The sequence below is a fragment of the Peromyscus leucopus genome, chromosome 5 (genome assembly GCF_004664715.2).
Source record: "Peromyscus leucopus breed LL Stock chromosome 5, UCI_PerLeu_2.1, whole genome shotgun sequence".
NCBI classification, from domain to species: Eukaryota; Metazoa; Chordata; class Mammalia; order Rodentia; family Cricetidae; genus Peromyscus; species Peromyscus leucopus.
The window spans coordinates 119559534-119583192 of record NC_051067.1 but is presented as its reverse complement, the minus strand read 5'-3'; the positions used below and the strand labels follow the sequence as shown (position 1 = coordinate 119583192).

Genomic DNA, 23659 nt, shown 5'->3' with positions numbered 1-23659 from the left:
GAATCTGTGGATCTGAAAGGCTGACTGAGTAACGTCCACATTGGAGTGTTCATCATTTCTCGCCATTGAGCTGAAGCAGGTGCATTTCCAAACATGGTCTCTTTGGGGTTTACAGGTGGGGCCTCGAACCACCACCTCCCAGACACACTGCCTTTGCAACCACCTCACCTTCTTCGGAAGTACATTCCTGGTGATGCCCAATGCCATCGACGTCCACCAGACTGCAGAGCTCTTTGCCACCTTCGAGGACAACCCTGTGGTGGTTACCACAGTGGGCTGCCTCTGCGTGGTCTACGTGCTGGTGGTGATCTGGGCCAGGAGAAAGGACATACAGGACCAGGGCAAGGTGAGGCACTATGTTTCTGGGAATAGGAGAATAGGGACTGTAAAGGACAGAGCCCAGGGGTCTGTGGAGAGGCCAGTTGTTTGTCCAGGCTTTAACCCCTGGGGTCATCTCGGGCAAGCTGGCCACTAGCCTAGCATTTACAAAACATCCCTTTTCATCAAATTATCAGGAAGAGTGTGCTATTGACCATCAACTGAATACTCATTAAATACCAGGCACAATCCCATTTATGTACACAGCAGCCCTTGGAGAAAGGTACCTGTGTTAGGATGGGAGGTCACAAGGCCACCCTTGTATCAGTAATTTGCTAAAAGGACTCAGAATTCAGAACAGCAATTGAAGTGATGGTGATGGTTTTATTATTTTTGTTTGTAAGTATGTGTATGTGTGAACCTGTGTGTGTAGGTGTCTGTGTGATGTGCATGCATATTCATGTATGTCCATCTGAAGGCCAGATGTCAACATCATGTGTTGTTTATCAGGAACTGCCCTCCTTAGGTTTTGAGACAGGGTCTCTCACTAGGACCTGGGGTTCACCAAACAGGCCAGACTGACTGATCAGTGAGCCCCAGGAATGCCCTCTCCAGTATGTGTCACCATGCCTGGTTTTTTATGTCAATCAAAAACTCAGGTCCTCATGGTCATGTGGCACTTTGTCAACTGGGCCATCTCCTCATGGTTGATCTACTGAGAGGACTCAGGAGAGACCTGTCTTGGTTTCTGTTTGTTCTGGTGATGTCTACAGAGGGTGCTTAATTATCTCTGAGACAACACCTAGCAAATATTGCCAACCAGAAGCTCCTGTGAGCTTTGGTGTCCTGGGTTTGATTGGGAGTTGGGCACGGAGGTAGGAGGAGCCCACTTGACCAACCTTGGTTATGTAGTCTCCCGCCTCAAACACACAGTGTGACCTGAAGTCCCACCATAAATCACATTGCTCTCCTAGACTGCGTGGCTTGGCCAGGGCTTCAGGTATGCAAAAGCTGCCTTATGTAGGACGCACAGAAGTCACCTCTAAGGATATGGACAGTGGGCACACAGGCTATAAGGACAGCCCTCTCATTTGTTTGTTTGTGGGGTGTCTTCCCTTATTCTTTAAACTATGTCTCATGTAGCCCAGGCTGACCTCAAACTCACTATATATCTGAGGGTATCTTCAAACTCCTAACAGTCCCCTGCCTCAGCCTCCTGAGTACTGGGATTGCAGGAAGGCTCCCCTTGCTCAGTTCCAGTCCTTCCTTTGGTTTGGACACCTCAAGTTCAGTGAGCATACCCCTGTATGTCATTCCACCCATCATCTTAAAGAGGAGGAGGCAACCAGGGATCAAGAGGTCAGTTAATTGGCCTGAAGCTGTTAGAGAGAAGGCAGAATTTCAACCCAGATGGGCCTCAGGGCAGACACAGACTGAACAAAAACTGTGCAAGGAATTGTTTGCAACAACAATTAATAAAGTCTTACAGAACACAGATTGGCCTTCAGGAAGTGTTCATGGACGTCTGAGGGAATACATACGGGAGTGCAAGGGCACAGTGTGGCAGAGCTTGGAGCTGTCCATCTCTCACTCTCTCCTCCCTGGCAGCACCACCAGGGATGCCAATACAGAGTGAAGTGTTATCAGATGACAGCCAGCATTCATACTGTGTCTTTGATTCTTCCATGAGACCAAGCATTGACATTTAAACACAGGGTTGGGGCTGGAGAGACAGCTTAGTAGTTAAGAGCATACACTGCTGGGCCTAGCATAGTGGAGCGTGCCTTTAATCCCAGCACTTGGAGGCAGAGGCAGGAGATAGGCCAGCCAGGGTTACATAATGAGACCTTGTCTCAAAAATCAACAACAAAAACAAAACCACAAAAATGGGGCTTGAGAGATGGTTCAGTGATTAAGAGGACTTGTTGCTATGGCAGAGGACATGGGTTCTGTTCTGAGAACTTGCATGGTGATTCACAACCATCTCTAACTTTAACAACTCCAGTTCCAGGGAATTCAATGCCCTTTGAGGGCACCAGGCACATATGCATGCGCATACATGCATACAAGCAGACAAAATACACATGCACATAAAACAAATAACTAAAAAAGCATGTACTGTTTTTGCAGAGGAACCAAGTTCAAGATCCATTCCCAAAATCCACATCAAGCAGCTCACAACCACATGTAACCCCAATTCCAGAGGATCTGATCCTTTATTTTGGCCTCCTTGGACACTGTGGCCATGTGTACAACCCCCATGCCCAACATATACTCATAATTAATTTTAAAATATAAAAGCTGGGTATAATGACACATACATGTAATCTCAGTACTTAGGAGGCTGAGGCATGTGGATCTCTATGAATTCAAGGCCAGCCTGGTCTACATTGAGAACTCCAAGCCAGCCAAGGCTACCTAGTGAGCTCCTGTCTCAAAAAAAAGGAACATTTATATACATATATAATATATACAATAAATCTTAAATGCCTCAGGGCTCCCAGAAAGCATGCTTTAAGATGGAATTAAAGGGTGTTTTCTAAGAGGAACCTTTAGGGTGAGCCCCTGTGGAGTTGGCAGGATGCTAATGCAGCATTGAGAGCCCCGCCAGTCCCTGGAGAGTGGGACTGAGCTGGGCTGAGCTGCCCAGGTTTTAATCACATCCAGATACCTCCTAGATGGGTCATTGGCTGTCCGCTGCCACGAGAGCACACCCTTGACAGAGATGACTCCACATTCTTGACAGTGGAGCCTCAGCAGCCGATGTGAGCCTTTCACAGGAAAGAGAGCTGAGCAGCGCATCCCAGAGGCCCCCCCATCCCCAACTAACTCGGGCCACTTGATGCTTTCACTAAAAGATTCCTTCTGAATTCCCTGGGAAACAAAGCTGGTCGTATAAACACACTTTATACACTCACCACACCGAACACTGAACGTTCTCAGTTTAACGCCAAGCTCGTTTCCAACTTAACTCCACAGGCTCACACTTAACAGGGAGAGAGGGCACTTTGTGCTTCTGCTCTCTTGCTACTATTTTTCCTGAAGCCCAACTTCCACACAGGACAGTTCTCACCAGATGAGATAATAATGATTGTAATTTTTTTTTGCATGTTAATTGGCATTGATGCCCAACTCATTCTTAGCTGCTGGGTGGTGGGTGAGCTCACTGAGTAGGGTCCCCCTAACACTATCCTTCTATCTAGGTAAAAGTCATCGTGCTGGAGGACAACGAGCCTTTTGCCCAGTATCACTACCTGGTGACAGTCTACACAGGACACCGGCGAGGGGCAGCCACGTCTTCAAAGGTACCTGTTGGCTGGTGGGTGTGTCTCTCCCGGGGCAGTACTGGCTCTGTCGCTGTGGGGTGTCTCTGGCTCCCTGGATTTGTGTTTCTGTGTACCCTATTTGTTTCATTTTGTATTTTAGAGGAGGGAATATTCTTAGTTAAAAAAAATTACATTATGCATTGTGTGTGTGTGTGTGTGTGTGTGTGTGTGTGTGTGTGTGTGTGTGAGTGGGCATGCATGTGTCTGCACGCCTAGTTTTGTGCAGTGCTGGCATCAAGCACAGATCTTCCGAATGCTGGGCAGACACTCTATTGACTGAGCTGCCGTGCCAGCCTCTGGTCTCTGGGTTCCAGGTGACTCTCACCCTGTATGGCTCAGACGGAGAGAGTGAACCCCACCACTTGTCAGACCCTGACGCTGCGGTCTTTGAGCGAGGAGGGGTGGATGTCTTCCTGCTTTCCACTCTCTTCCCCCTGGGAGAACTGCAGAGCCTCAGGCTGTGGCATGACAACTCTGGGGACCGGCCATCGTGGTGAGTTGGGAGACGGCAAATGACCAGGCTGGGGGCCAGGCACCCGTTTCCTGGCTTGCAGGAGCTGCTACAGACACACAGAATGGTTCTCCACGGCACAAGTGAGACAACCATTCAGAGAGGCCCCTGGCTCATGGTCCACACAAACTAGACCAGAAAGGAGGAGGACTGAAGTCCAGCCCTGACGTCCAGCACTGGGCCCACCCCTGGCCTTTCTAGAGCTCCAGCTTAAGACTTGCCCAAGGTCACGCACAGCTACAAGTTCAGAACAAGGTCCTGTCCATTCTCCCTGAGACCAAAACTAGTGACTCAGACAAATAGTGTCAGTGTGACCAGCTATCAGCAGGCAGTCCCTTCAGAAAAACAGCATCATCGGGCACAGTGAGCACATGTGCAGTCCTAGTGTTTGGGAAGGTGAGGCGTGAAGAGTGCTACAAGTTCTGGGGTAGCCTAGGGTACATAGTGAGCTCCATGCCAGCCTGGGCTAGAGTGTGAGACTTCATCACGAAAAGGCTAGGCATGCCGGGTGTATTGAACACCAATAATCCCAGCACTTGAAAGGCAGGATGATAGGAGTTCAAAGTCATCATCCTTGACTCCAAAGACAATTCAGGACAAGCCTGTGCTACACAAGACCCTGTCTCAAAAAACAAAAGGGGTGGGGAGCCGGGTGATAGTGGCACACACCTTTAATCCAAGCACTCGGAGGCAGAGGCAGGCAGATCTCTGAGTTTGAGGCCAGCCTGGTCTACAGAGCGAGTTCCATGACAGGCTCCAAAGCTACACAGAGAAACCCTGTCTCGAAAATAAAAAAAAAAAAAAGTGGGGGGGGTACTTACACTGCTTAGGTTTTAGCTTTTTTAGCAGAGGGTCTCACTTGGTAGCCTAGGCTAGCCTTGAGCTTCTGGCAGTCTCTTGTCTCAGCCTGTAAGAGCTGGCATAGGGCACCCCACCAAGCTTACTGCTGTCTAACACACCAGATTCCCAGGAAGCAGACTCTGAGAGGCAGATGAGCATGTCGGGTGTCTATTAAAGGAGTTCGAGTGTCGGCTCCTGGGGAGGGAGGCCAGGCCTGGGATAAGCAGAGGGACGTGTCAAATGTGGTGCAAGCCGGTGACAGCCCCACCAACTCTTATGGCTCCCTGAAGGTGTCCCAAGTTGGATCAAAATATCCAGGTCCTGGATCACTGGATGTCTGTCACCCAGGAGGGCCATGGCCTGGACATAGGTGGCCTTTGCATCCCTGATGGAGCTGTGCTCATGGAAACGAGGGACATGGGTAGAGCACAGTGCCTGTTATATAGCGAGCACTCAGGGAAGAGCAGCTTTGCCATCATGGCTGTGCCTGTTGGCTACACAGTTACAGAAAAGCTGCAGTAGCCTGCACCTCTCAATCAGGCAAGATGACACCTCCTTCTCTGAGGCTTCGAAACAGCTTGCCGGAGCATACTTTCAGCCTGGCTTCTCTTTTTTATGGCTGGGGGTTCTGAGTAAGGGGTTCAGAGTTTTCAAATGTGTTTTCCTGCACATTCCTGCTGCTTCCCTGTGAACAAGCAGCTGCCTTCAAAGCTGAGGCGGCTCTCTGAGCTGGCTGACCTCCCAACAGGAGGCCAGATGTCACCCAGACACCAAGTGAAGAGCATGCATGTGCTTTTCCAGGTACTTGGAGCTCATTTCTGAAGGCTTTATCCCTGTGGTATCCCGGGGAGTCCCACCCCCTACACCTAATCCTCAGAGCTGCATCTCCTTTCTCCAGGTATGTGAGCCGGGTGCTGGTCTATGACCCTGTGTTGGACCGGAAATGGTATTTCCTCTGCAACTCGTGGCTGTCCATCGATGTGGGAGACTGTGTCCTCGACAAGGTGTTTCCTGTGGCCACAGAGCAGGACAGGAAGCAGTTTAGGTACTTCCCTTCTGTCTTTTTAATCTTAGGAAAATAACCTCACAGCCCAGGCATGCTAATGAAAGCATATATCCACAGTGGCCTGGGCATCTTTGAGCATGTGACACTGATGGACAAATGTCCTGTTGGGATGAGGACACTGGCAGGATTGGCAAGAAGTCTGTTGCAGGTGGTGAGGACGTGGAAACAGTCACCTCTATTACCCGATGAATGTTGCAGGATATTCTCTCTCATCAGTCATGGTGTTTTGAATGGTGTGATGGCTAGTTTTATGTCAGTGTGACGGAAGCTGGAGTCATTGGGGAAGAGGGAACCTCAGTTGAGAAAAATGCCACCACCAGATTGGCCTGGTGGGGGAGCCTATGGTGTACTGTCTTGATGATGATTGATGAGGGAGAGCCCAGCTCACCATGGGCAGCAGCATCCCCGGGAGGTGGTCCTGGGCACTGGAAGAAAGAAGGCTGACTAAGCACCTCTGACATGGCCTGAGTTCCTTCTCCTAGGGGAGGCAAGCAGGTAGGCAGCCCTCCTCCAGTTCTCCCCTCCAGGTTCCTGCCTTGAGTTCCTGCCCTGACTTCCCTGGGTGATAAGCGGTCAGATGGAATAAAGCCTTTTCTCCCCCATGGTGTTCTATCACAGCAACAGAAACCCTAACCAGGACAAATGTTGATTCAGTTGCTGGCCCTGTGCGGCCCTCTTCTGTGTTTACTGCCCATGGGTCTTCAGCCCATCCTTCCCTTCAGTTTATGTATTTCTCCGTACCCTGATGTGCTTACTTCCACACTGGTCTGCAAACACATATGAACAGACATTAATATGCACATGTACACACACACACACACACACAAATACATTGTTGTTTTATGTGTGTGCACGCGCATGCACGTGTGTTCTATCTGCATGTATGACTTTATGCCAGAGTAGGGCATCAGATTGCAGTAGAGATGGTTGTGAGCCTCCATGTAGTTGCTGGGAATTGAACTCAGAACCTCTGGAAGAGCAGCAGGTGCTCTTAACCTCTGAGCCATCTCTCCTTGTTTCTAAGGCAGGATCTCTGCTGCTTACTTGAAATCTTCTGTCTGCACCTCCCATGCTGTCTTAGGAGTGCCAGGGGTTACAGACTGTCTGTGGTCGTGTCAGAGGAGCTGCAGGCAGTAATGGAGCTTATGGGATACAACCCAGAGGATAGCAGAGCTGCTCTGGTGCATCCTGGAGCATAAAGCCCCGGGAGGATTGTCCCCAGAGTGCCCCTTGCTTCTGCTGTGCTTCCTCCTGCTTGCTGCTGCCGAGTTCCTGCTGTATTTGGCATGGGGGGTTACCATGTGAAGAATCCCACTGTATCTAGTACAGTGTGACTGTTTCCTGGGGAAACCCACTCCTCACTGGGCAGTTTACTTGCAGAGCATAATGCAAGTGATTTTTATAAGAGCAATGATTAGTTAGAGCTGTGATTTAATTGGATTTTCTGAGTTAGCCTAAAAGATATAGGTAGTTAGGACAGTTAGTTAAGACGATTAAGGAGATGGTTTAGGTTATTCTGCCAATTGCACCAATAAGAGATACTAAAAAAGGCAAATATAGGCTAAAAGTTACCTTCCCCATTGTTAGATATGAGACTTACAGAAGATGAAAACAAGTTTCATGTATTAAAAACCCATGAATTCTGCCTGTGGAAAAACAGGTTGATGATCAAAGAAAACAATTATGTCCCTACATCCAGGGTTTGACCTGAATTCCTTGGTCGTATAACTTACAGAATTAATCACAGGCCCTAGTATGCACCTTGAAAAAACAAAGTTGTGAAAGGAAATTAAATGATCCTATTGTGTGTAAAGGAAAATAGATGGTGAACTGACCACTTGTTTAATGTTCCTCTAGAGTAGAAAATGGAAATCTACTACACAGAACTGCAGACAGCCGCCTGCCGGTACAAAAGGAACTGGCTGAAATAGATTTAACTTGCTTAAAACTTTGTTAATCAGTTATAAAGAAGGTGTTGGGGTAAAGATATTATGATGAGAAAATTAATACAAAGAAAATCATTTAACTACTTGTGGGCTCTAAGAAAAACATGTAACTTGTGCTCTTAATGTGATCTCCTCTTATGTAAAGATTTCACTTTGTTTTGGGAAAATATGTAACTTGTGGTTATGAGGTAATCTTTTCTTGCATGGAAATCTTTGTATTAGGAAGCATAAGAGGGATACGAGGAAAATAAGAGCTAGAAGAAGGAAAGATGTAGAAGGAAAAACATCAGAAAAGAAACAGAAGGGAACCATCAGGGATGAAACAAAAAGGAGAACACCAGGAAAGATCTAGAAGGAGAATGGGAAGAAGAAAGAAAACATCAAGGTAGAGAACAGCCCAAAAGAGAACAGAGTAAGAACAACCAGCCGAGAGAAAAATGAAATGAATTCAGCTTTGGCTCTCAGATAAAGTTCCCGTGTGTGTCTGTTGTCTGTCCAGTAGTTCACCTACTCCACATTTCCTCTCCAGTTTCTCTGACCTGCTGGAAGCTACTGGAATCATCTACTCCAGCTTTTTAAAAACGTGGTTCATAGTTGTGCTGTAGTAAGGGTTTTTGCCCCCTGAACCAGCTTGCCGGCCCCCAAACATCCTAAATCTTACAGGTGAATCACAGTTTGCTCTTAAGAGACCAGTCCTTCTGCTTACCTGTCTCCCTAAGGGCCCGTCTCTCTCATCTGCCCTGCCCACAGCCACCTGTTTTTCACAAAAACCTCCACGGGCTTCCAGGACGGACACATCTGGTATTCAGTCTTCTGTAACTCTCCCCGGAGCAGCTTCACACGTGTGCAGAGGGTATCCTGCTGCTTCTCACTGCTTCTCTGCACCATGCTGACCAGCATCATGTTCTGGGGTGTCCCCAAGAACCCAGCTGAGCAGAAGATGGACTTGGGTAAATCTCAGCATTACTGATGGCTGTGCCTGCTGGGTACCAGTCTCACTGACCCAGCAAGGCCGCTTCAATCTAGAGGAGGTTTTTTTTTTTTTTTTAGTTTTGTTTGATTGGTTTGATATTCTGAGTCAAAGTCTTATTCTGTGGACCAAGCTGGTCTCAGACTCACTCACTAACCATTATAGGTGTGTGCCACCATGCCTGACTTGTCTTTGTCTTGTGTGCACATGTGCATGCACACATGTGTCCATGCACATGGAAATCCGAGTTCAGCCTTGGGTGTTGTTCTTCAGGATCTGGTCACCTCATTTTTTTTTCCCCCGAGACAGGGTTTCTCTGTGAAGTTTTGGTGCCTGTCCTGGATCTCGCTCTGTAGACCAGGCTGGCCTGGAACTCACAGAGATCCTTCTGGCTCTGCCTCCTGAGTGCTGGGATTAAAGGCGTGGGCCACCGCTGCCCGGCTCAGTCACCTCATTTTTGCAGACAGGGGCCTTAAGCTTGCCACTTGGGCTACACTGGCTGGCTAAAATGTCCCAGGGATCTGCCTGTTCTTCCTCTCAGCACTGGGATTACAAGCAGGTGCCACCACCCCTGGCTTTTTACAGTGGTGCTTGGGATCCAGGGGTTCGGGTCCCCATGCTTGCATGCTAAGTACCTTACAGACTGCACTGTCTCCTCCGCCCCCTTGATTTAGTCTTCATTGGGACCAAATAGATGTGGTTGGCCATGTACCTGCACAGCTGACCTTAGCCTCTGGGCCCCTCAAAGAGTAAGCTGAGCCACGTGGCCCAGGCTCTTGTAAACTGCCTGGTCAGTGTGGACTGTCTGGCTTGACCCACAATCCCGGGTAAGCTAAGGGCCTATTAGGGGCTGGGTAGACATTGAATGGCTTACAGGTGACCTCCCAGGAGTTGGGCTTGGTTGGTCCTTCGCTGTGTAGCCGCCTTCTGCTGAGAGGGTGGAGGGGACTGGACTTTGGGCATGTCTCCATTTGACCTCTCCTTCCCTCCTTCTTCCGCAGGCAAAATTGAGTTCACTTGGCGGGAGGTGATGATTGGGCTGGAGAGCTCCATCCTTATGTTCCCCATCAACCTCCTGATTGTCCAGATCTTTCGGAATACCCGGCCTCGGCTCCCCCCGGAGAAGGATGGGAAACAGGAGCAGGGACCCCCCCACCTGACTCCCTCACCGCAGCCCATGGAGGAGGGACTTCTGACACCTGAAACAGTGACGGAGGCATGTCCTCAGCCTCGGCTTGTACAGGAATGGAGGGACTCTCTAAAGCTGGTAGTAGAGGAGGGCAGGCTGGTGCATGGTGCCTGGCAGCCTGGACCGCCTGACAGGTGCCAGGATTTACCAGCTGAAAACATGCAGACTGACATGCATATCACATACACACATGGGTTCACATACAGGCACACTTTTTGAGCATCTATTGTGTGTAAGATATACTACCCAGCTGGAAACTCTGTTGCTAAAATTCCTTCTCTGGGGGAGACATAAGCAATATTCACCCTCCTCTGAGGCTCCAATGACAAACCAAAGTAGGAGGCCATCAAAATTCACCTGGGGAGAGCAATGAGTCCATTAGGCACATTTATAGAGCAATGGGGAGGGGGTTACAGACAGGAGCATGTGACCTTAAAGCAGGCGGCAGTGACAATGGCTTCTTCATGGCTGTGTAGATGGAGCCCCCTCCCCTCCTTCCTTGCCAGTATCCTCTAGCCCCTCCCCCCAGGATCATAGCACTTATGCCAGAATTGCATGGGGTTGCTTGGGAATGGAGAGCCCCATGTCCCTCCCTACCGGTCCTTCAGCTAGGGAAGGTAAGAGTCGACAGGGCAGCTGTTGGTGCTCCGTTGTGAGCAGGCCCAGAAGAACTGAAGACAGCAGCACGGTGGTTCTAAGGAGAGTGCTGTATTGCAGCCCCACCCCCACCCCCAGGCTAGAAGCTCATAAAAGAGACATGTTTTCCCTGCACTCGTGCGCTTGATAATCTTTTATAGAATGCTTCCTGTGTGCAGTCGTTTGAGTAATGCAGCCTGGGCTGAGTCTATTCAAGTCCCAGAAGAGATATTTTAGGGGTTGCAGATCTTCATGCCTCAGAGGGTGGAGCTAACGAGGACTATCGGGGTCCAGCCCCTCAGTAGTCCCCTCCCAGGGTCCAGGAAGAATCTACAACCAGCTGATAATTTAATCTTTGATGATATGAAATGAATATACTTACACAAAACTCCTTAGTCCATACACTTTATATCCTCAGTCAGTTCTCTCTCTACACAGCATCTATTCTGCTCTCGTGCCTAGCTCCTTTCTTGCCTGATTTCTCTTTATAATTATCTTCTGTCCTCTCTATTTTAATTCTCTCAACTTAGTTCTGCCCCATCTAGGTTCTCATCCATCTAGTTCTTTCCCATATCAGCTCCTCTCTCATCTCCTTCTTTCTCATCTTCTTCCTCATCTTGTCCTTCCCCATCTGGCTCTTCCTCATGTTCATCTTGTTCCTCTAGTATTCTCTTTTAGCCCTTTAATCTAGTTCTTCCCATCTAGTCCGTTCCTCTCCAGTTCTTACCCACCTAGTTCTTCCATTCTCTTTTCTCTTCTCTATCTAGTCCTCAATTTTATCTTCAAAATCTTCCTCTCTCTCCTTATATCTCTCCTCCTTTCAAGTCTCTGAGGTGTTCAGTTATAAAACCCAAACAATAGCCATCCTCTGGCAGAGGAAGGTCACCAGACTTGAATTCTTACAGGGTCATAAAGGCAGATAAGAGTTTTCCTCAGACAGTGACCACCAGGCTTTCTTTTACAACCCAAAAGGGGAGTGGTAAAGGAGGAGGTCAATTTGAGAGCTAATGATCATGATCAGTCAGTATATCAGAAAAGGGGAATTTGTGTGTTCAAACTACATTCCTAGAAGTGGTTAGTAAGAAGTTAGGAGTCTGGCCAGGCGGTGGTGGTGCATGCCTTTTATCCCAGCACTCGGGAGGCAGAGGCAGGCAGGTCTCTGTGAGTTCGAGGCCAGCCTGGTCTCCAAAGCGAGTTCCAGGAAAGGCTCAAAGCTACACAGAGAAAAAAAAAAAAGAAGAAGAAGTTAGGAGTCTATAATGTTAGTAATAGAAAAGGAGGGTCTCAGGTCACACAAGAAAGAAGGTTATCTGCCTGAAGAGATCATTTGGCCTTGGATGCTTGAATAGGTATTTTAGATAAATACAGTTAGGAGTTCTTGGAAGCATACCTAGCATTACAAGAAAATCATTGCAGGAACCAGCTAATATATATACAAAAGCTAAAATATCACCGAGACTTCTTAAGCCATGGCTTGACCTTTGGAAAGGTCCTTGACTTTTCCAAGTAGTAGCTTTTGTGATAGTAACTGAATTCCATTACATTTTCCTGCAGCTTGGAGCACAGAGCTATAGTTCAACACAGATCGCACACTCAGCTCAGGGCACATGCTCTTGGCTTTTATGCCACAGGCCCTTGCTCATGTCCCCTCACCTCCCTGGGCCTTTTGCAGGGTTTATGGAATCTCCTCAGGTCACTGTTCAAAGCTCTGAAGGTACCGCCCCCAGCCTCAGGCTGGGACTCTTTGAACCGGATGGACATTAACCACCTCCTGGCCTTAATGGGAGACCTTGTCTGTCCAGAGAGCACAACAGGACAGGGGTTCTGGGAGGAAGCCAAAGAGAGAGAGGACCCTTTCACCTCCCCACATGGGTCTGTACAACTGAAAGGTAAGTCCTTCCCTGTCCTGTGCCAAAGGAAGTGGTTGTGTGGAACGGGGCAGTAGCCGGGAAATCAGGAGCTTGCCTTCATCTCCCAAATGCCGGGGGTTGCAGGCGTGTACAAGCACACACAGCTTCACAGTCCTTTAGAACATGATTACATTTATTGTTGTCTGAGGTAAGATCATGCTTTGATGTCAGAGAACAGTTTGTGTGATTGGTCCCTCTACCATGTGGGTCACAGGGAGCAAACTGGGGTCATGGAGCTTGGCAGCAGGGATCTGTGTCCCCGAACCATTTCCTCGACCCTTGTTTTGTTCCTGATTATAAATATGTTACTTCTGTGATTTGAAAAAAACAAGAAAAAGAGACAGTTAAGCATTTTTTTAGGCTGGTATGGTGGTGAATGCCTAAAATCCCAGCATTTAGCACTCAGGGGTGAAGGAAGAGGTCAGGGTTATTCTTGGCAACATCAAGAGCACTCTCAAAGACAAAATAACAGTAATAAAAACACACTTTTGGAGGAGTTGGGAATGGAGGCAGAGCTTGATGGGAGAGCATGACCAATCCCTGGATTCTATCCCCAGCACTGAGAGAAATATTGAGAACCTGAAATTTCAACAAACCAGCTGTAGAAAAACAGTAAGGGGGGGGGGTGAGTAAAGATGCTTGCCTCCACTCCTGACTACCTGAGTTCAGTCCCTGAACCCACACAGTGAAAGGAGAGAATCAGTTCCCACAAGTTGTCCTCTGGTTGCCACATCCACCTGGCAAGTGCGCGCGCGCGCGCGCGCGCGCGCGCGCGCGCGCACACACACACACACACACACACACACACACACACACACACACACACACCAGGCAGAGATATAGTGTCTTAGTTAGGGTTTCTATTGCTGTGATGAAACACTGTGACCAAAAAGCAAGTTGCGGAGGAAAGGCTTACAGCTCTCGATTGCTGTTCATCACCAAAGGAAGTCAGGACAGAACTCCAGCAGGGCAAGAACCTGGAGGCAGAAACTGATGCAGAGCCCCATGGAGGGGACCTGCTTACTGTCTTGCTTCCCATGGCTTGCTCAGCCTGCTTTCTTATAGAACCCAGGACCACAGCCCAGGGATGGCACCACCCACAACAGGCTAGGCCCTCCTCCATTGATCACTAATTGAGAAAATGCCCCACAGCTGGATCTCACTGAGGCATTTTCTCAACTGAGGCTCCTTTCTCTCTGATGACTGTAGCTTGTGTCAAGTTGACATACAAAACCAGCCAGTACAGACGGACAGACGGACGGACGGACAGACAGACTCATGAAAGTCAGACATTGTTGCACATGCCTATAATCCCAGCACTCAGGAGGCTAAAGCAAGAGGATTACCAGTTTCGAGCCAGCCTGGGCTACATAGCGAAATCCTATGCAGAAAGAAGAGGGGAAGGAGGAGGAAAAGGAGGAAGGAACAAGGACGGAACAGAGGGAGGAAGGAGACATCAAAATGGCTCAGAAGGTGGAGGCATTTGCCACCCAGCCTGACAGTTTAGGTCAGGTCCCTGGACCCCACACAGTGGAGGAAGATAAGCAAATCCCACAAGTTATGCTCTGGCTTTCACGTGTGTGCCCTGGCACACACATACACATTAGACAAATAATAAATGTTAAAACATCTTTTAAAGACAAGGGGCCGGGAGTGATGGTACACGCCTTTAATCCCAGCACTTGGGAGGCAGAGGCGGGCGGATCTCTGTGAGTTCAAGGACAGCCTGGTCTACAAAGGGAGTTCTGGGACAGCCAAAGCTACACAGAGAAACCCTGTCTTGAAAAACCAAAAAAATAAAAGAGGAGAAGGAAGAGGAGGAGATCAGCTCCTAATATAATCAGGGAAAATGACCATTGGTTGGATATTTGATGGGATTATTGTTAAGCATCTTAAACACTCATGCTATTACAGCTTTTTATTATATATTTTTATTTTGATGTTAATGTGCAGCCTCCCAACCCCACCCCCTTTTCTTTCTCCCTCTCTCCCTCTCTCCCTCTCTCCCTCTCTCCCTCTCTCCCCCTCTCCCTCTCCCTCTCCCTCTCCCTCTCCCTCTCCCTCCCTCCCTCCCTCCCTCCCTCCCTCCCTCCCTCTCTCCCTCCCTCTCTCCCTCCCTCTCTCCCTCCCTCTCTCCCTCCCTCTCTCCCTCCCTCTCTCCCTCCCTCTCTCCCTCTCTCTCTCTCTCTCTCTCTCTCTCTCTCTCTCTCTCTCTCTCTCTCTCTCTCTCTCTCTCATTTTTTTTGAGACAGGGTTTCTCTGTGTAGCCTTGGCTAGCCTGGAACTCACTCTGCAGACCAGTCTGGCCTTGAACGTGGAAATCTGTCTGCCTCTTCCAACCAAGTGCTGGGATTAAAGCATGCACCACGCCTGCCCAGCATGGATCGTGCAGCCTTTTGAAGCCTTCATCTCAGACAGAGATGCAATAATTTACTTCATGAGATGGTCTGAGGTGCTGAATGTGCTGCCAAGTCGCCTGATGTGGTGGTACAAGCCTGTAACCCCAGGACTCAGGAGGCTGATGCAGGAGGATGCTGAGTTCCAGGCCATCCTGGGCATTTCAGACAGTAAACCCATGTGGAAAGGCCACGTGGAAGCCTGGAGACAGGGCATGCTGTTCCAAATCTTTCTCTCTTCTGGATGTTTGAAATGGTGTTTGTTTTGTGAGACAGGTCTCACTACGTAGCTCAGGCTGACCTGGAATTGTTATTACAGGCATGCAAGCACCACCACACATGGTCCATTTAACAGGTTTCATGTTTTTTTTTTTTTTTTTTTTTTAAAAAAAAATTAGGGAAAGCAAGGCTGGCAAGATTGCTCAGTGGATGAGTGTCTGCTGCTCTTGGATCCAAATACTGTTCCCAGAATCCATGTTACAGCTGCCTGTAACTCTAGTTCCGTGGGTGCCAATGCCCTCTTCTGGCCTCTATAGCACTCACACATGTGTGGCAAACACACACTCATATATATGAGAAAAAACAATAAAAATAAATGTTTTGAAAACGTGAGAACAGAAGACTGAGACTTACCCATCTTTGGCACTGGGCAAAACTGGACTTAAATTTAAGGCTAACCACATAGAAGGCAAAGACTCCAGATGGGGAGCCAGTGAGATGGCCTGACGACCTGAGTTCAATCCTCAGGACCCACATGGTGGAGGAGTGTCTTTGTTAGGGCTTTTATTGCTGTGAAGAGACACCATTACCACAGCAACTCTTATAAGGAAAACATTTAATTGAGGGGACTCACAGTCCACTGAGAGAGAGAGAGAGAGAGAGAGAGAGAGAGAGAGAGAGAGAAGGTAAATGGATGTAATTTAATGGTCACTTGCAGTCATTGCTGAAGCAAAGTGCACTCTTCTCTTTGTAAGCAAGGGCTTTTTCAAACTGTCCCTGATAAAAAGCCACGACCCCCTACCTGGCTGTTTGAGTCCAGCCCCAGTGTGTGCTGCAGGTGAGCTCAAAACTGCTGCTAGTGTTGTTTTTATTGTAGCTGGTTCGTTGTCACTCACCACTATCTGGTCACCTTCCCCTTTGTCCCCCAGAGAGCACATGGCACCCCAAGCCCAAGCTGGCGGTGAGTGGACTTTGGAAGGACAGCATCTCCAGGCAGTGTCTCTACCTTCAACTGGAGCACGTGGAGAGGGAGCTGCGGCTGGTGGGGCCCCAAGGCTTCCTGCATCACCATAGTCATGCCCAGGCCCTCAAACAGCTGCGTGTCCTGAAGGGCCACCTCTGGGGACAGCCTGGCACCCCAGCCATAGCACATGCCAGGTAATCTACTTCCCAGGGTGCTGAATGGACGCCTGCCCTCTCCTGCCTGGGGCTGTGGGCTGGGGCACCTTGACCAGCCTTGGAAAGCTGTCCACTCAGACCATGCAAGCAAGAGGGACTCAGGACTCCCTTGAGTACCCTCAAAGCCAGCAGGGGTTAATGGGACAAGGCTATTTGCTGGAAGATACTCAGCCTTTGCACACAACTTTGCAGTTCATGACCATATTCATGTCAGTTCTTCCCCAGTCTGCAGTGTTGGAGCAGGGCCTCCGTCTTTCAGAGCCTCAGTTGCACTATCTGATTGAAATGCATAGCTCCTAGTTCAAACTGCAAGGATATTTTCTTTTATTTATTTGATTTTTGTTTGTTTGTTTGTTGCGGTACTGGGGGGTTGAATCTCATCCTTGTGCATGCCAGGGAATCTCTCTGCAAGTTGTCTTTTCTTTTCCCCCCGAGACAGGGTTTCTCTGTGTAGCTTTGCATCTTTCCTGGAACTCACTTGGTAGTCCAGGCTAGCCTCGAACTCACAGAGATCCACTTGACTCTGCCTCCTGAGTGCTGGGATTAAAGGCGTGCACTACCACCACCCGGCTTTCTTTCTTTCTTTCTTCCTTCCTTCCTTCCTTTCTTTCTTCCTTCCTTTTTTTTTTTTTTTTTTTAATAATCAGTAAAGTCAGGTGGTGGTGGTACACACCTTTAATCCCAGCACTCGGGAGGCAGAGGCAGGCAGATCTTTGTGAGTTTAAGGCCAGCCTGGTCTACAAAGCTAGTTCCAGGACAGCCAGGGCTATACAGTGAAACCCTGCCTCAAAAACCAAACAAAAATAATCAGTAAACTCGAAGACAGGTTATTTGATGACAGTAGTCAGTGGACCAGGCCTGATATACAATCCTATAATCCCAAATACTAGGGAGGCTGAAGCAGGAAGATGCAAAGCCAGCTTGAGCTACACAGTAAATTCAAGGCCGACACCTGAGTGTCCTAGTCAGGGTTACTACTGCTGTGACAAAACACCGTGACCCAAAGCAAACTGGGGAGGAAAGGGTTTATTGGCTTACATTTCCACTTTGCTGCTCATCACTGGAGGAAGTCAGGACAGGAACTCAGGACAGGATCCTGGAGGCAGGAGCTGATGCAGAAGCCACGGAGGGGACCTGCTTACTGGCTTGCTCTTCATGGCTTGCTCAGCCTGCTTTCTTATAGAATCTGAGACCACCAGCCCAGGGATGGCACCACCTGCAATGGGCTGAGCCCTCCCCCATCATCACTAATTAAGAAAATGTCCTACAGGCTTGCTACAGCTCTTATGGAGGCATTTTCTCAGTTGAGGTTCCCTCTGATGACTCTAGCTTGTGTCAAGTTGACATAAAACTAGCCAGTGGGTTTTTTCTTTTGTTTTGTTTTTGCCTGTACTTAGTGTCTGTGCCCCCAGTTTATGTGCCAGAAGAGGGCTTTGGGAGTCATAGTCAGTTGTGAGCCATCATTTAGGTGCTGTATAGAATCCAGGACCTCTGGAAGAACAGCCAGTCTCCTTAACCACTGAGCCATATCTCCAGCACCTAAATTCCTGGGTTTTTTGTTGTTGTTGTTGTTGTTGTTTCCATTGTTTTGAGACATGGTCTCTCTCTATGGCCCTGGGTGTTCTAGAACTCACTATGTAGACAAGGCTGGCCTCAAACTTACAGAGATGCTGCACCTGCCTCTGCCTCCTGAGTCCTGGGATCTACCACATCTGGCTCTGTGTTCCTTTTCAATTTGTTCCTATATTCCTTTTTTATAGATTTATTTTGTTTTATTTATATATGTGTTTGTGTTTTTATGAATGCCCAGAGGCTAGAGCAGAGTGTTGAATCCTTTAGAGCTGGAGTTACAAGTGTTTGTGAGGCACCTGGCGTAGCTGCTGAGACCTGAAAACTCCAGTCTGTTGCTAGAGCCGGGAAGTGTTTTAACCACTGAGCCATCTCTCCAGCCTGATCCTGGGCAATTTAGTGAGACCTTTTCTCAGTGTGTGTGTGTGTGTGTGTGTGTGTGTGTGTGTGTGTGTGTGTGTGTGTGTGTGTTTTGGATATAGCTCCGTGGTAACAGACTCACCTAGGATGCTGGAGGCCCAAGGGCTGTCTTTCCATAGCTCACACACACATAGTTTTTGGTGGTCAACAACAAAAATTCTTAGGTGGAACAATAGTATGATAATTTAGTCAGAAAATGACCCTTCTTGAGATGCATTCTGAGGTAGTCTGGGGTGATTTTGGATTATGTCCAGAATGTGTTTTTAATATCCTTCCTCCAAAAGGAAAAAAGAGGGTGTGGAACTGATGAAATACGCCAGACAAGATAGGGACAGTTGTTGAAACCAGCTGATGAGTGCCTGGGGCAGCCTAGAGAACTGCTCTTCCAGGCAGGCACAAGCTACAGAGGAGAAACAGACAGCCCGAGGTTAAGCAGCTTGCCCGAGGCCACCTGGAGGATGCGGGCAGAGTGGGATTTGAACATGGGTCTTCGGGTGCCACCCTGACTGTATCAACTCTCTCCTCTTTTGCAGCACTCCTCGGGCCAGCAAGTCCGCTCACGGCCTGCCCTGGTGGTGTGTCCTGGTGGGCTGGCTCCTGGTGGCGGCCACCAGCGGCGTGGCGGCCTTCTTCACTATGCTCTACGGCCTGCACTACGGAAGGGCCAGCTCTCTCAGGTGGCTCATGTCCACGGCTGTGTCCTTTGTGGAGAGCGTGTTCATCACCCAGCCCCTGAAGGTCAGAACACCCCCTTTCAAAATGGCTGCCCATGTCCTTTTCATCTACCTCTACTCTCTTGTGAGCAGTTCATTTTCAAGCAAAGCTGTTATGTCTTTTATTCACTTAACAAATACATGAGATGCTACCTCTGTGCTGGATAGTGGAGATAGTAATCATAATAGCCCAAAGGACTTGTCACTGAGTACAGGGGCTGTACTGGGGAGCTAATACTTCACCATCACCATCACCCTGAGGATTGTGGGAAAATTTATAGGTGAGAAGTCATACAGCTGGGGATGTCGCTCAGAAGTAGAGAGTTTGCACAGCATGTGCAAGGTCTTGGGTCCTGCCCCCAGCACTTCCACCAAAAAGATCACGGACATCTCTCCATAACCCATACGTGTGTGTGTATCTCAATCCTCAGGTACTTCTGATTCTGAGACAGGATTGCAATGTAGAGGGTGCACCCTTCAGACACTTGCTCCTATTCCTGAAATAAAGAGTTATGTGGTAGCATATTAGACTTGGATCTAGCGGGGAGCAGGGACAGACCTGCCTCGGGAAGGGTCTGGCAGTTGGCAGTCATCAGGGAACCAGGGCACTGTAAGAGGAGAGTGACCATTAAGGGACTCTGTAATGTTTGGTTACTTAGTTTTGCAACAGGGTCTTCCCATGCAGCCCTGGCTAGCCTGGGACTCAGTATGTAGTCCAGGCTCTCTTTGAATTGATGGCGGTCCTCCTGCCTCAGCTACCCAGGTGCTGAAACTAGAGATATGCCCTACTGTCATAACCAGCTACTGGAATCTTTCCTCCTGTAGGGCATCTCAAACCCCTCCCCCACCTACCCTTTGACTCTCGCTCTACCCTGAGTTATGTGTATGTATTTATTTATAGATAAGGTCCTGTAGCCCAAGGTGGTCACAGATTAGTTAGCTGAGGCTGGCCTCGAACTTCTGATTTGCCTGCTCCACCTCCCTAACGCTGGGATTCTGGGTATGTGCCATCCTGCTCTGTTGATGTAGAATGCTAGAGGTCAAATCAGGGCTCTGTGCATGCTAGGCAAGCCCTCTGCCTCCTGAGCTACATCTGCAGTCCTGAATGGTCTTTCTGGTAAGATTCAAAAGCCTCTGTGACAATTCCACTAGCCAAGGCTGGAAGACCAGTAAGAGCGGCAGTAAGAGCGGGGTGTGTCCTGAGTGTTCCTAACCGAACCACAGGATCTCTTTTGCTTGGACATAGCCGACGCAGACATGACAGGCTGCAAAGTCAGCTGATGCAGGGGTACAGGGATGGGGTGAGGCGGAGGCAGTAATTCTTCAGAGTTAGAAGTGAGAGGTGCTCGGGGCAGCTGGGCAGCAAGTGGGAAGTTCTGGGAAGTTTAGAGATGTGTCAGCCTTTCTGACAGGTGGCAGCCCTCCCTCTTCATAATGACCTCCCTCTGTGGGGATGGCTGGTTCCCACCTGACTGCTTATCCCTCAGTCCCTATCTCTCAGGCCTTGAGAAATCTCTTCAGGTTGGGGCTCACACAGGGTGATTTCCAGGTCCTGGGCTTCGCTGCTTTCTTTGCGCTGGTCTTGAAGAGAGAGGATGATGAAGAGACTTTGCCCTCGTTGCCAGGACATCTGTCTGGTCCAGGTAATAGGACCCTGGTATGTAGAGACAGGGGCCCAACCACCCAGTAGTCTGGCAAGGCTGAGTAGGCCTGCAGAGAACGTCTAGGCACTCCCCAGAACTTATTCCCCACCAGCCTCCACACAGGTTTTATCAGCCATCCCAAACTAGCCAGAGAAGAGACACCCTGACTAGTCCCTGAGCAGTCTTATTCCTTCCCTTCCATCCTTTCTTTCTGATAACTCAGCACACGCAACCCATTAGCCAGCGGCGTGCCCTTGGGGACCAGGTGGGACCCTTTGGCCAGGGATGTGCCCTTGGGGTCAGGCAGGTTGTATTATTCTTTCTAGAGATAGAACCACACATAGCCTGGACTGGCCTTGGAATTGGTATGTTACTGAGATTGACTCTGTACTTTAGATCCCCTACCTCCCTGCACTGCCACCTCCAGGCATGTGCCACCAAGCTAGTTTATGTGGTGCTGGCACAGAACCCAGGGCAAGCACAAGTTAGGCAGGCACTCAGACAAAGGAGCTACATCCTCAGCCCCAAACCACATTCTTTACCAAGATGTGGGTCTCTGAGATTTCCAGTGGAAACCAAGCATTCCGTCAGCTCACCGGCAGGCTGCAGAAAGAGGCTGTAAATTAGACTCCTGGGACAAAATGTCTGCAGTCTATAACCAAGGGGCCCAACTGTCCCTGTTGGTTTTGGTAAATAAAGATTTATGGAAACAGCTATGCTGAACTCTGGTCTAAGAGGCCCCTGGTTAGTGCCCTCTTCCCAGTGAAACTCTCAAAGGACCTTGAGAAGAGCTTTTCTCAGACAGATGAGCAAACAAAACAGAATCAATAACTGACCTTGGCCTCAGGGAAGATAAACCAGGAGCTAGTACACTCATGAGCGTGAAGAGGTTCACCCTGTCCCAGACTTGTAATCTTCCACTCTAGGCTAAAATTTTGTCTTCTCACACTTCCAAAAAAAAAGCCCATTTCTCAAAAAAAAAAAAAAAAAAAAAGTCTTTTCTCAACAAAAGAATAATTTCTCTCTGAAGCGATACCAGCTTCCAGACCCACCAGATACTCACTCCGTCATTCAGTTGGCGATTCTTCAAGGAGAGCTGGCTGTGTTTCAGGCAGTGACAGCTTCAGAACATAATTGACATAAAATTCACTCACTGTTGGATGTAATTCCGTGAGTCTAGTAAATTTAGAGGGTTATGTAATCATCATGGTTGTGATTGAGATTTAAAACATTTCATCCCCCACCCCCCAAAGGTCTCCTTTGTTCATTTTAAGTCTGTCCATGATCCCAAGCACACACATCCCTGGGCAAGTGGTACTGGCTGAATGGAATAGGTCACAGTCCCGGCAGGTATAGACCATGTGTGGGAAGTATGTTAATGCATAAGCAGCCATCTAAGGAAGCCTGATGAGGACAGGGCTGGAAAGGAATAAGACCCTCAGGCTTCCCCAGACGTCCCTTGAGGATATGGGGAGGAAAGACTAGCCTTAGATGCCTGCAAAGGCCTTGAGGTGAACAGAACTGCTCATTCTGTAGCGATTACTAACGGTATGGCAGGAGCTCAGGAAGTCGTGTTGAAGGAATTGGCTCGTGGAGAGGGTGGAGAGCGTTGGGGAGCAGGGCATGCAGGGACCGGGAGGGTCTGGAGATTGAAAACAGGAGAGTGGGCCTCTCGGCCTTGTCATTTTACAGAGGTCACTGGCGTTGCTCCTGGAGACACACACAGGTGTGAGGTCATAAGTGGAAATGTGGAGACCAGCGGGGAGGTAGACGGCAGAAGCTGGGGAGGGTGGGCGGGAGGGCATGAACACAAAAGACAGATGGGCTGTAGTGTACCTGTCAGAACGGCAATACCTGGCTTCCCTGTCACACGGGGGACCGCTCTGTGTCCTGTGTCCACAGGCCCCTATGCCTTGCTCCGAACGCGAAGACACAGCAGCAAGAATGCTTACCAGCCTCCTCTCGCCGCTGCCGTGGAACAGATGAAAACCACTCGCCTCCAGGAGCAGAAAGCGTTCGCTCTCATCAGAGAAATCCTGGGTGGGCAGCTCCCCGTACCTGGGCCCTCAGCACATCCTGGAGCAGACACACCGACTGTCCTTTGATGAGTCCTCTGCTGTTTCTAGGCCTCAGTTTCTCTTCTCGCTTTTGCCTGAAACCCCTCAAGCTCTGGGGATGAAGTCTGAGCTCCCTCCTGTGGTCTACCCCTTGAGTCCCTTCTCCTGGCTCCCAGTGCCCTGAGTTCAGGACTGGCTTCTGTGGCTCCTGGGATCCTGTGTCTCGGTTGTGCCTGGGCCTTTTGATCTGTTCCATCATCCCAGCTGGCCTGGAATGTGCCCATCCTTCTTCCCACCTTTCCTTCTGGCTGATTCTTCCTAGTCTTTAACTCTTAGTTCAGTATTGTGTCTTTAGAGAGAATTCCATCCCCCATTGCTCAGGCCAGGGGCTCTCAAACCCCGGTGTTTATCTGCCTGATTCCCCCCAAAGCAGAGCTGGGTGGACATATGTCACTAGCAAGGTGGTCCCGGGAAGAGAGGTGGGAGGAAAGTGCAGTGGGTGGGGTCAGGGGGGGAGCCATGAAATAGAGTCAATGGTTCGGTTCTGCCGGAAACCTTGGAGAGAATGGGAACACACACACACACACACACACACACACACACACACACACACACACACACACAGAGTTAACCTATGCATTATCATCATTGGTGTCCATCCAGGCCCACCATGGGACTCGGTGGTGGTGGTGCCTCATGGTGCAGATCCCAAGCCCATGCCTGGAAGTTCTGGTTCAGTAGGAATCTACAC

The 23659-nt window shown here is 49.1% G+C and overlaps 1 protein-coding gene across 2 annotated transcripts in view; it reads left to right on the top strand.

The window, feature by feature from the left end:
• Positions 1 to 23659, top strand: part of Pkd1l2 (polycystin 1 like 2) — a 90280-nt gene that overhangs the window by 48934 nt on the left and 17687 nt on the right. For both annotated transcript variants that reach the window (XM_028875694.2, XM_028875695.2), the window contains 11 exons: positions 116 to 346; positions 3522 to 3623; positions 3959 to 4137; positions 5894 to 6040; positions 8758 to 8957; positions 9979 to 10184; positions 12475 to 12691; positions 16257 to 16485; positions 19029 to 19233; positions 20758 to 20851; positions 22754 to 22891. In XM_028875694.2, coding sequence (XP_028731527.1) covers positions 116 to 346; positions 3522 to 3623; positions 3959 to 4137; positions 5894 to 6040; positions 8758 to 8957; positions 9979 to 10184; positions 12475 to 12691; positions 16257 to 16485; positions 19029 to 19233; positions 20758 to 20851; positions 22754 to 22891 — 1948 coding nt within the window. The remainder of the gene's footprint in view (positions 1 to 115; positions 347 to 3521; positions 3624 to 3958; positions 4138 to 5893; positions 6041 to 8757; positions 8958 to 9978; positions 10185 to 12474; positions 12692 to 16256; positions 16486 to 19028; positions 19234 to 20757; positions 20852 to 22753; positions 22892 to 23659) is intronic.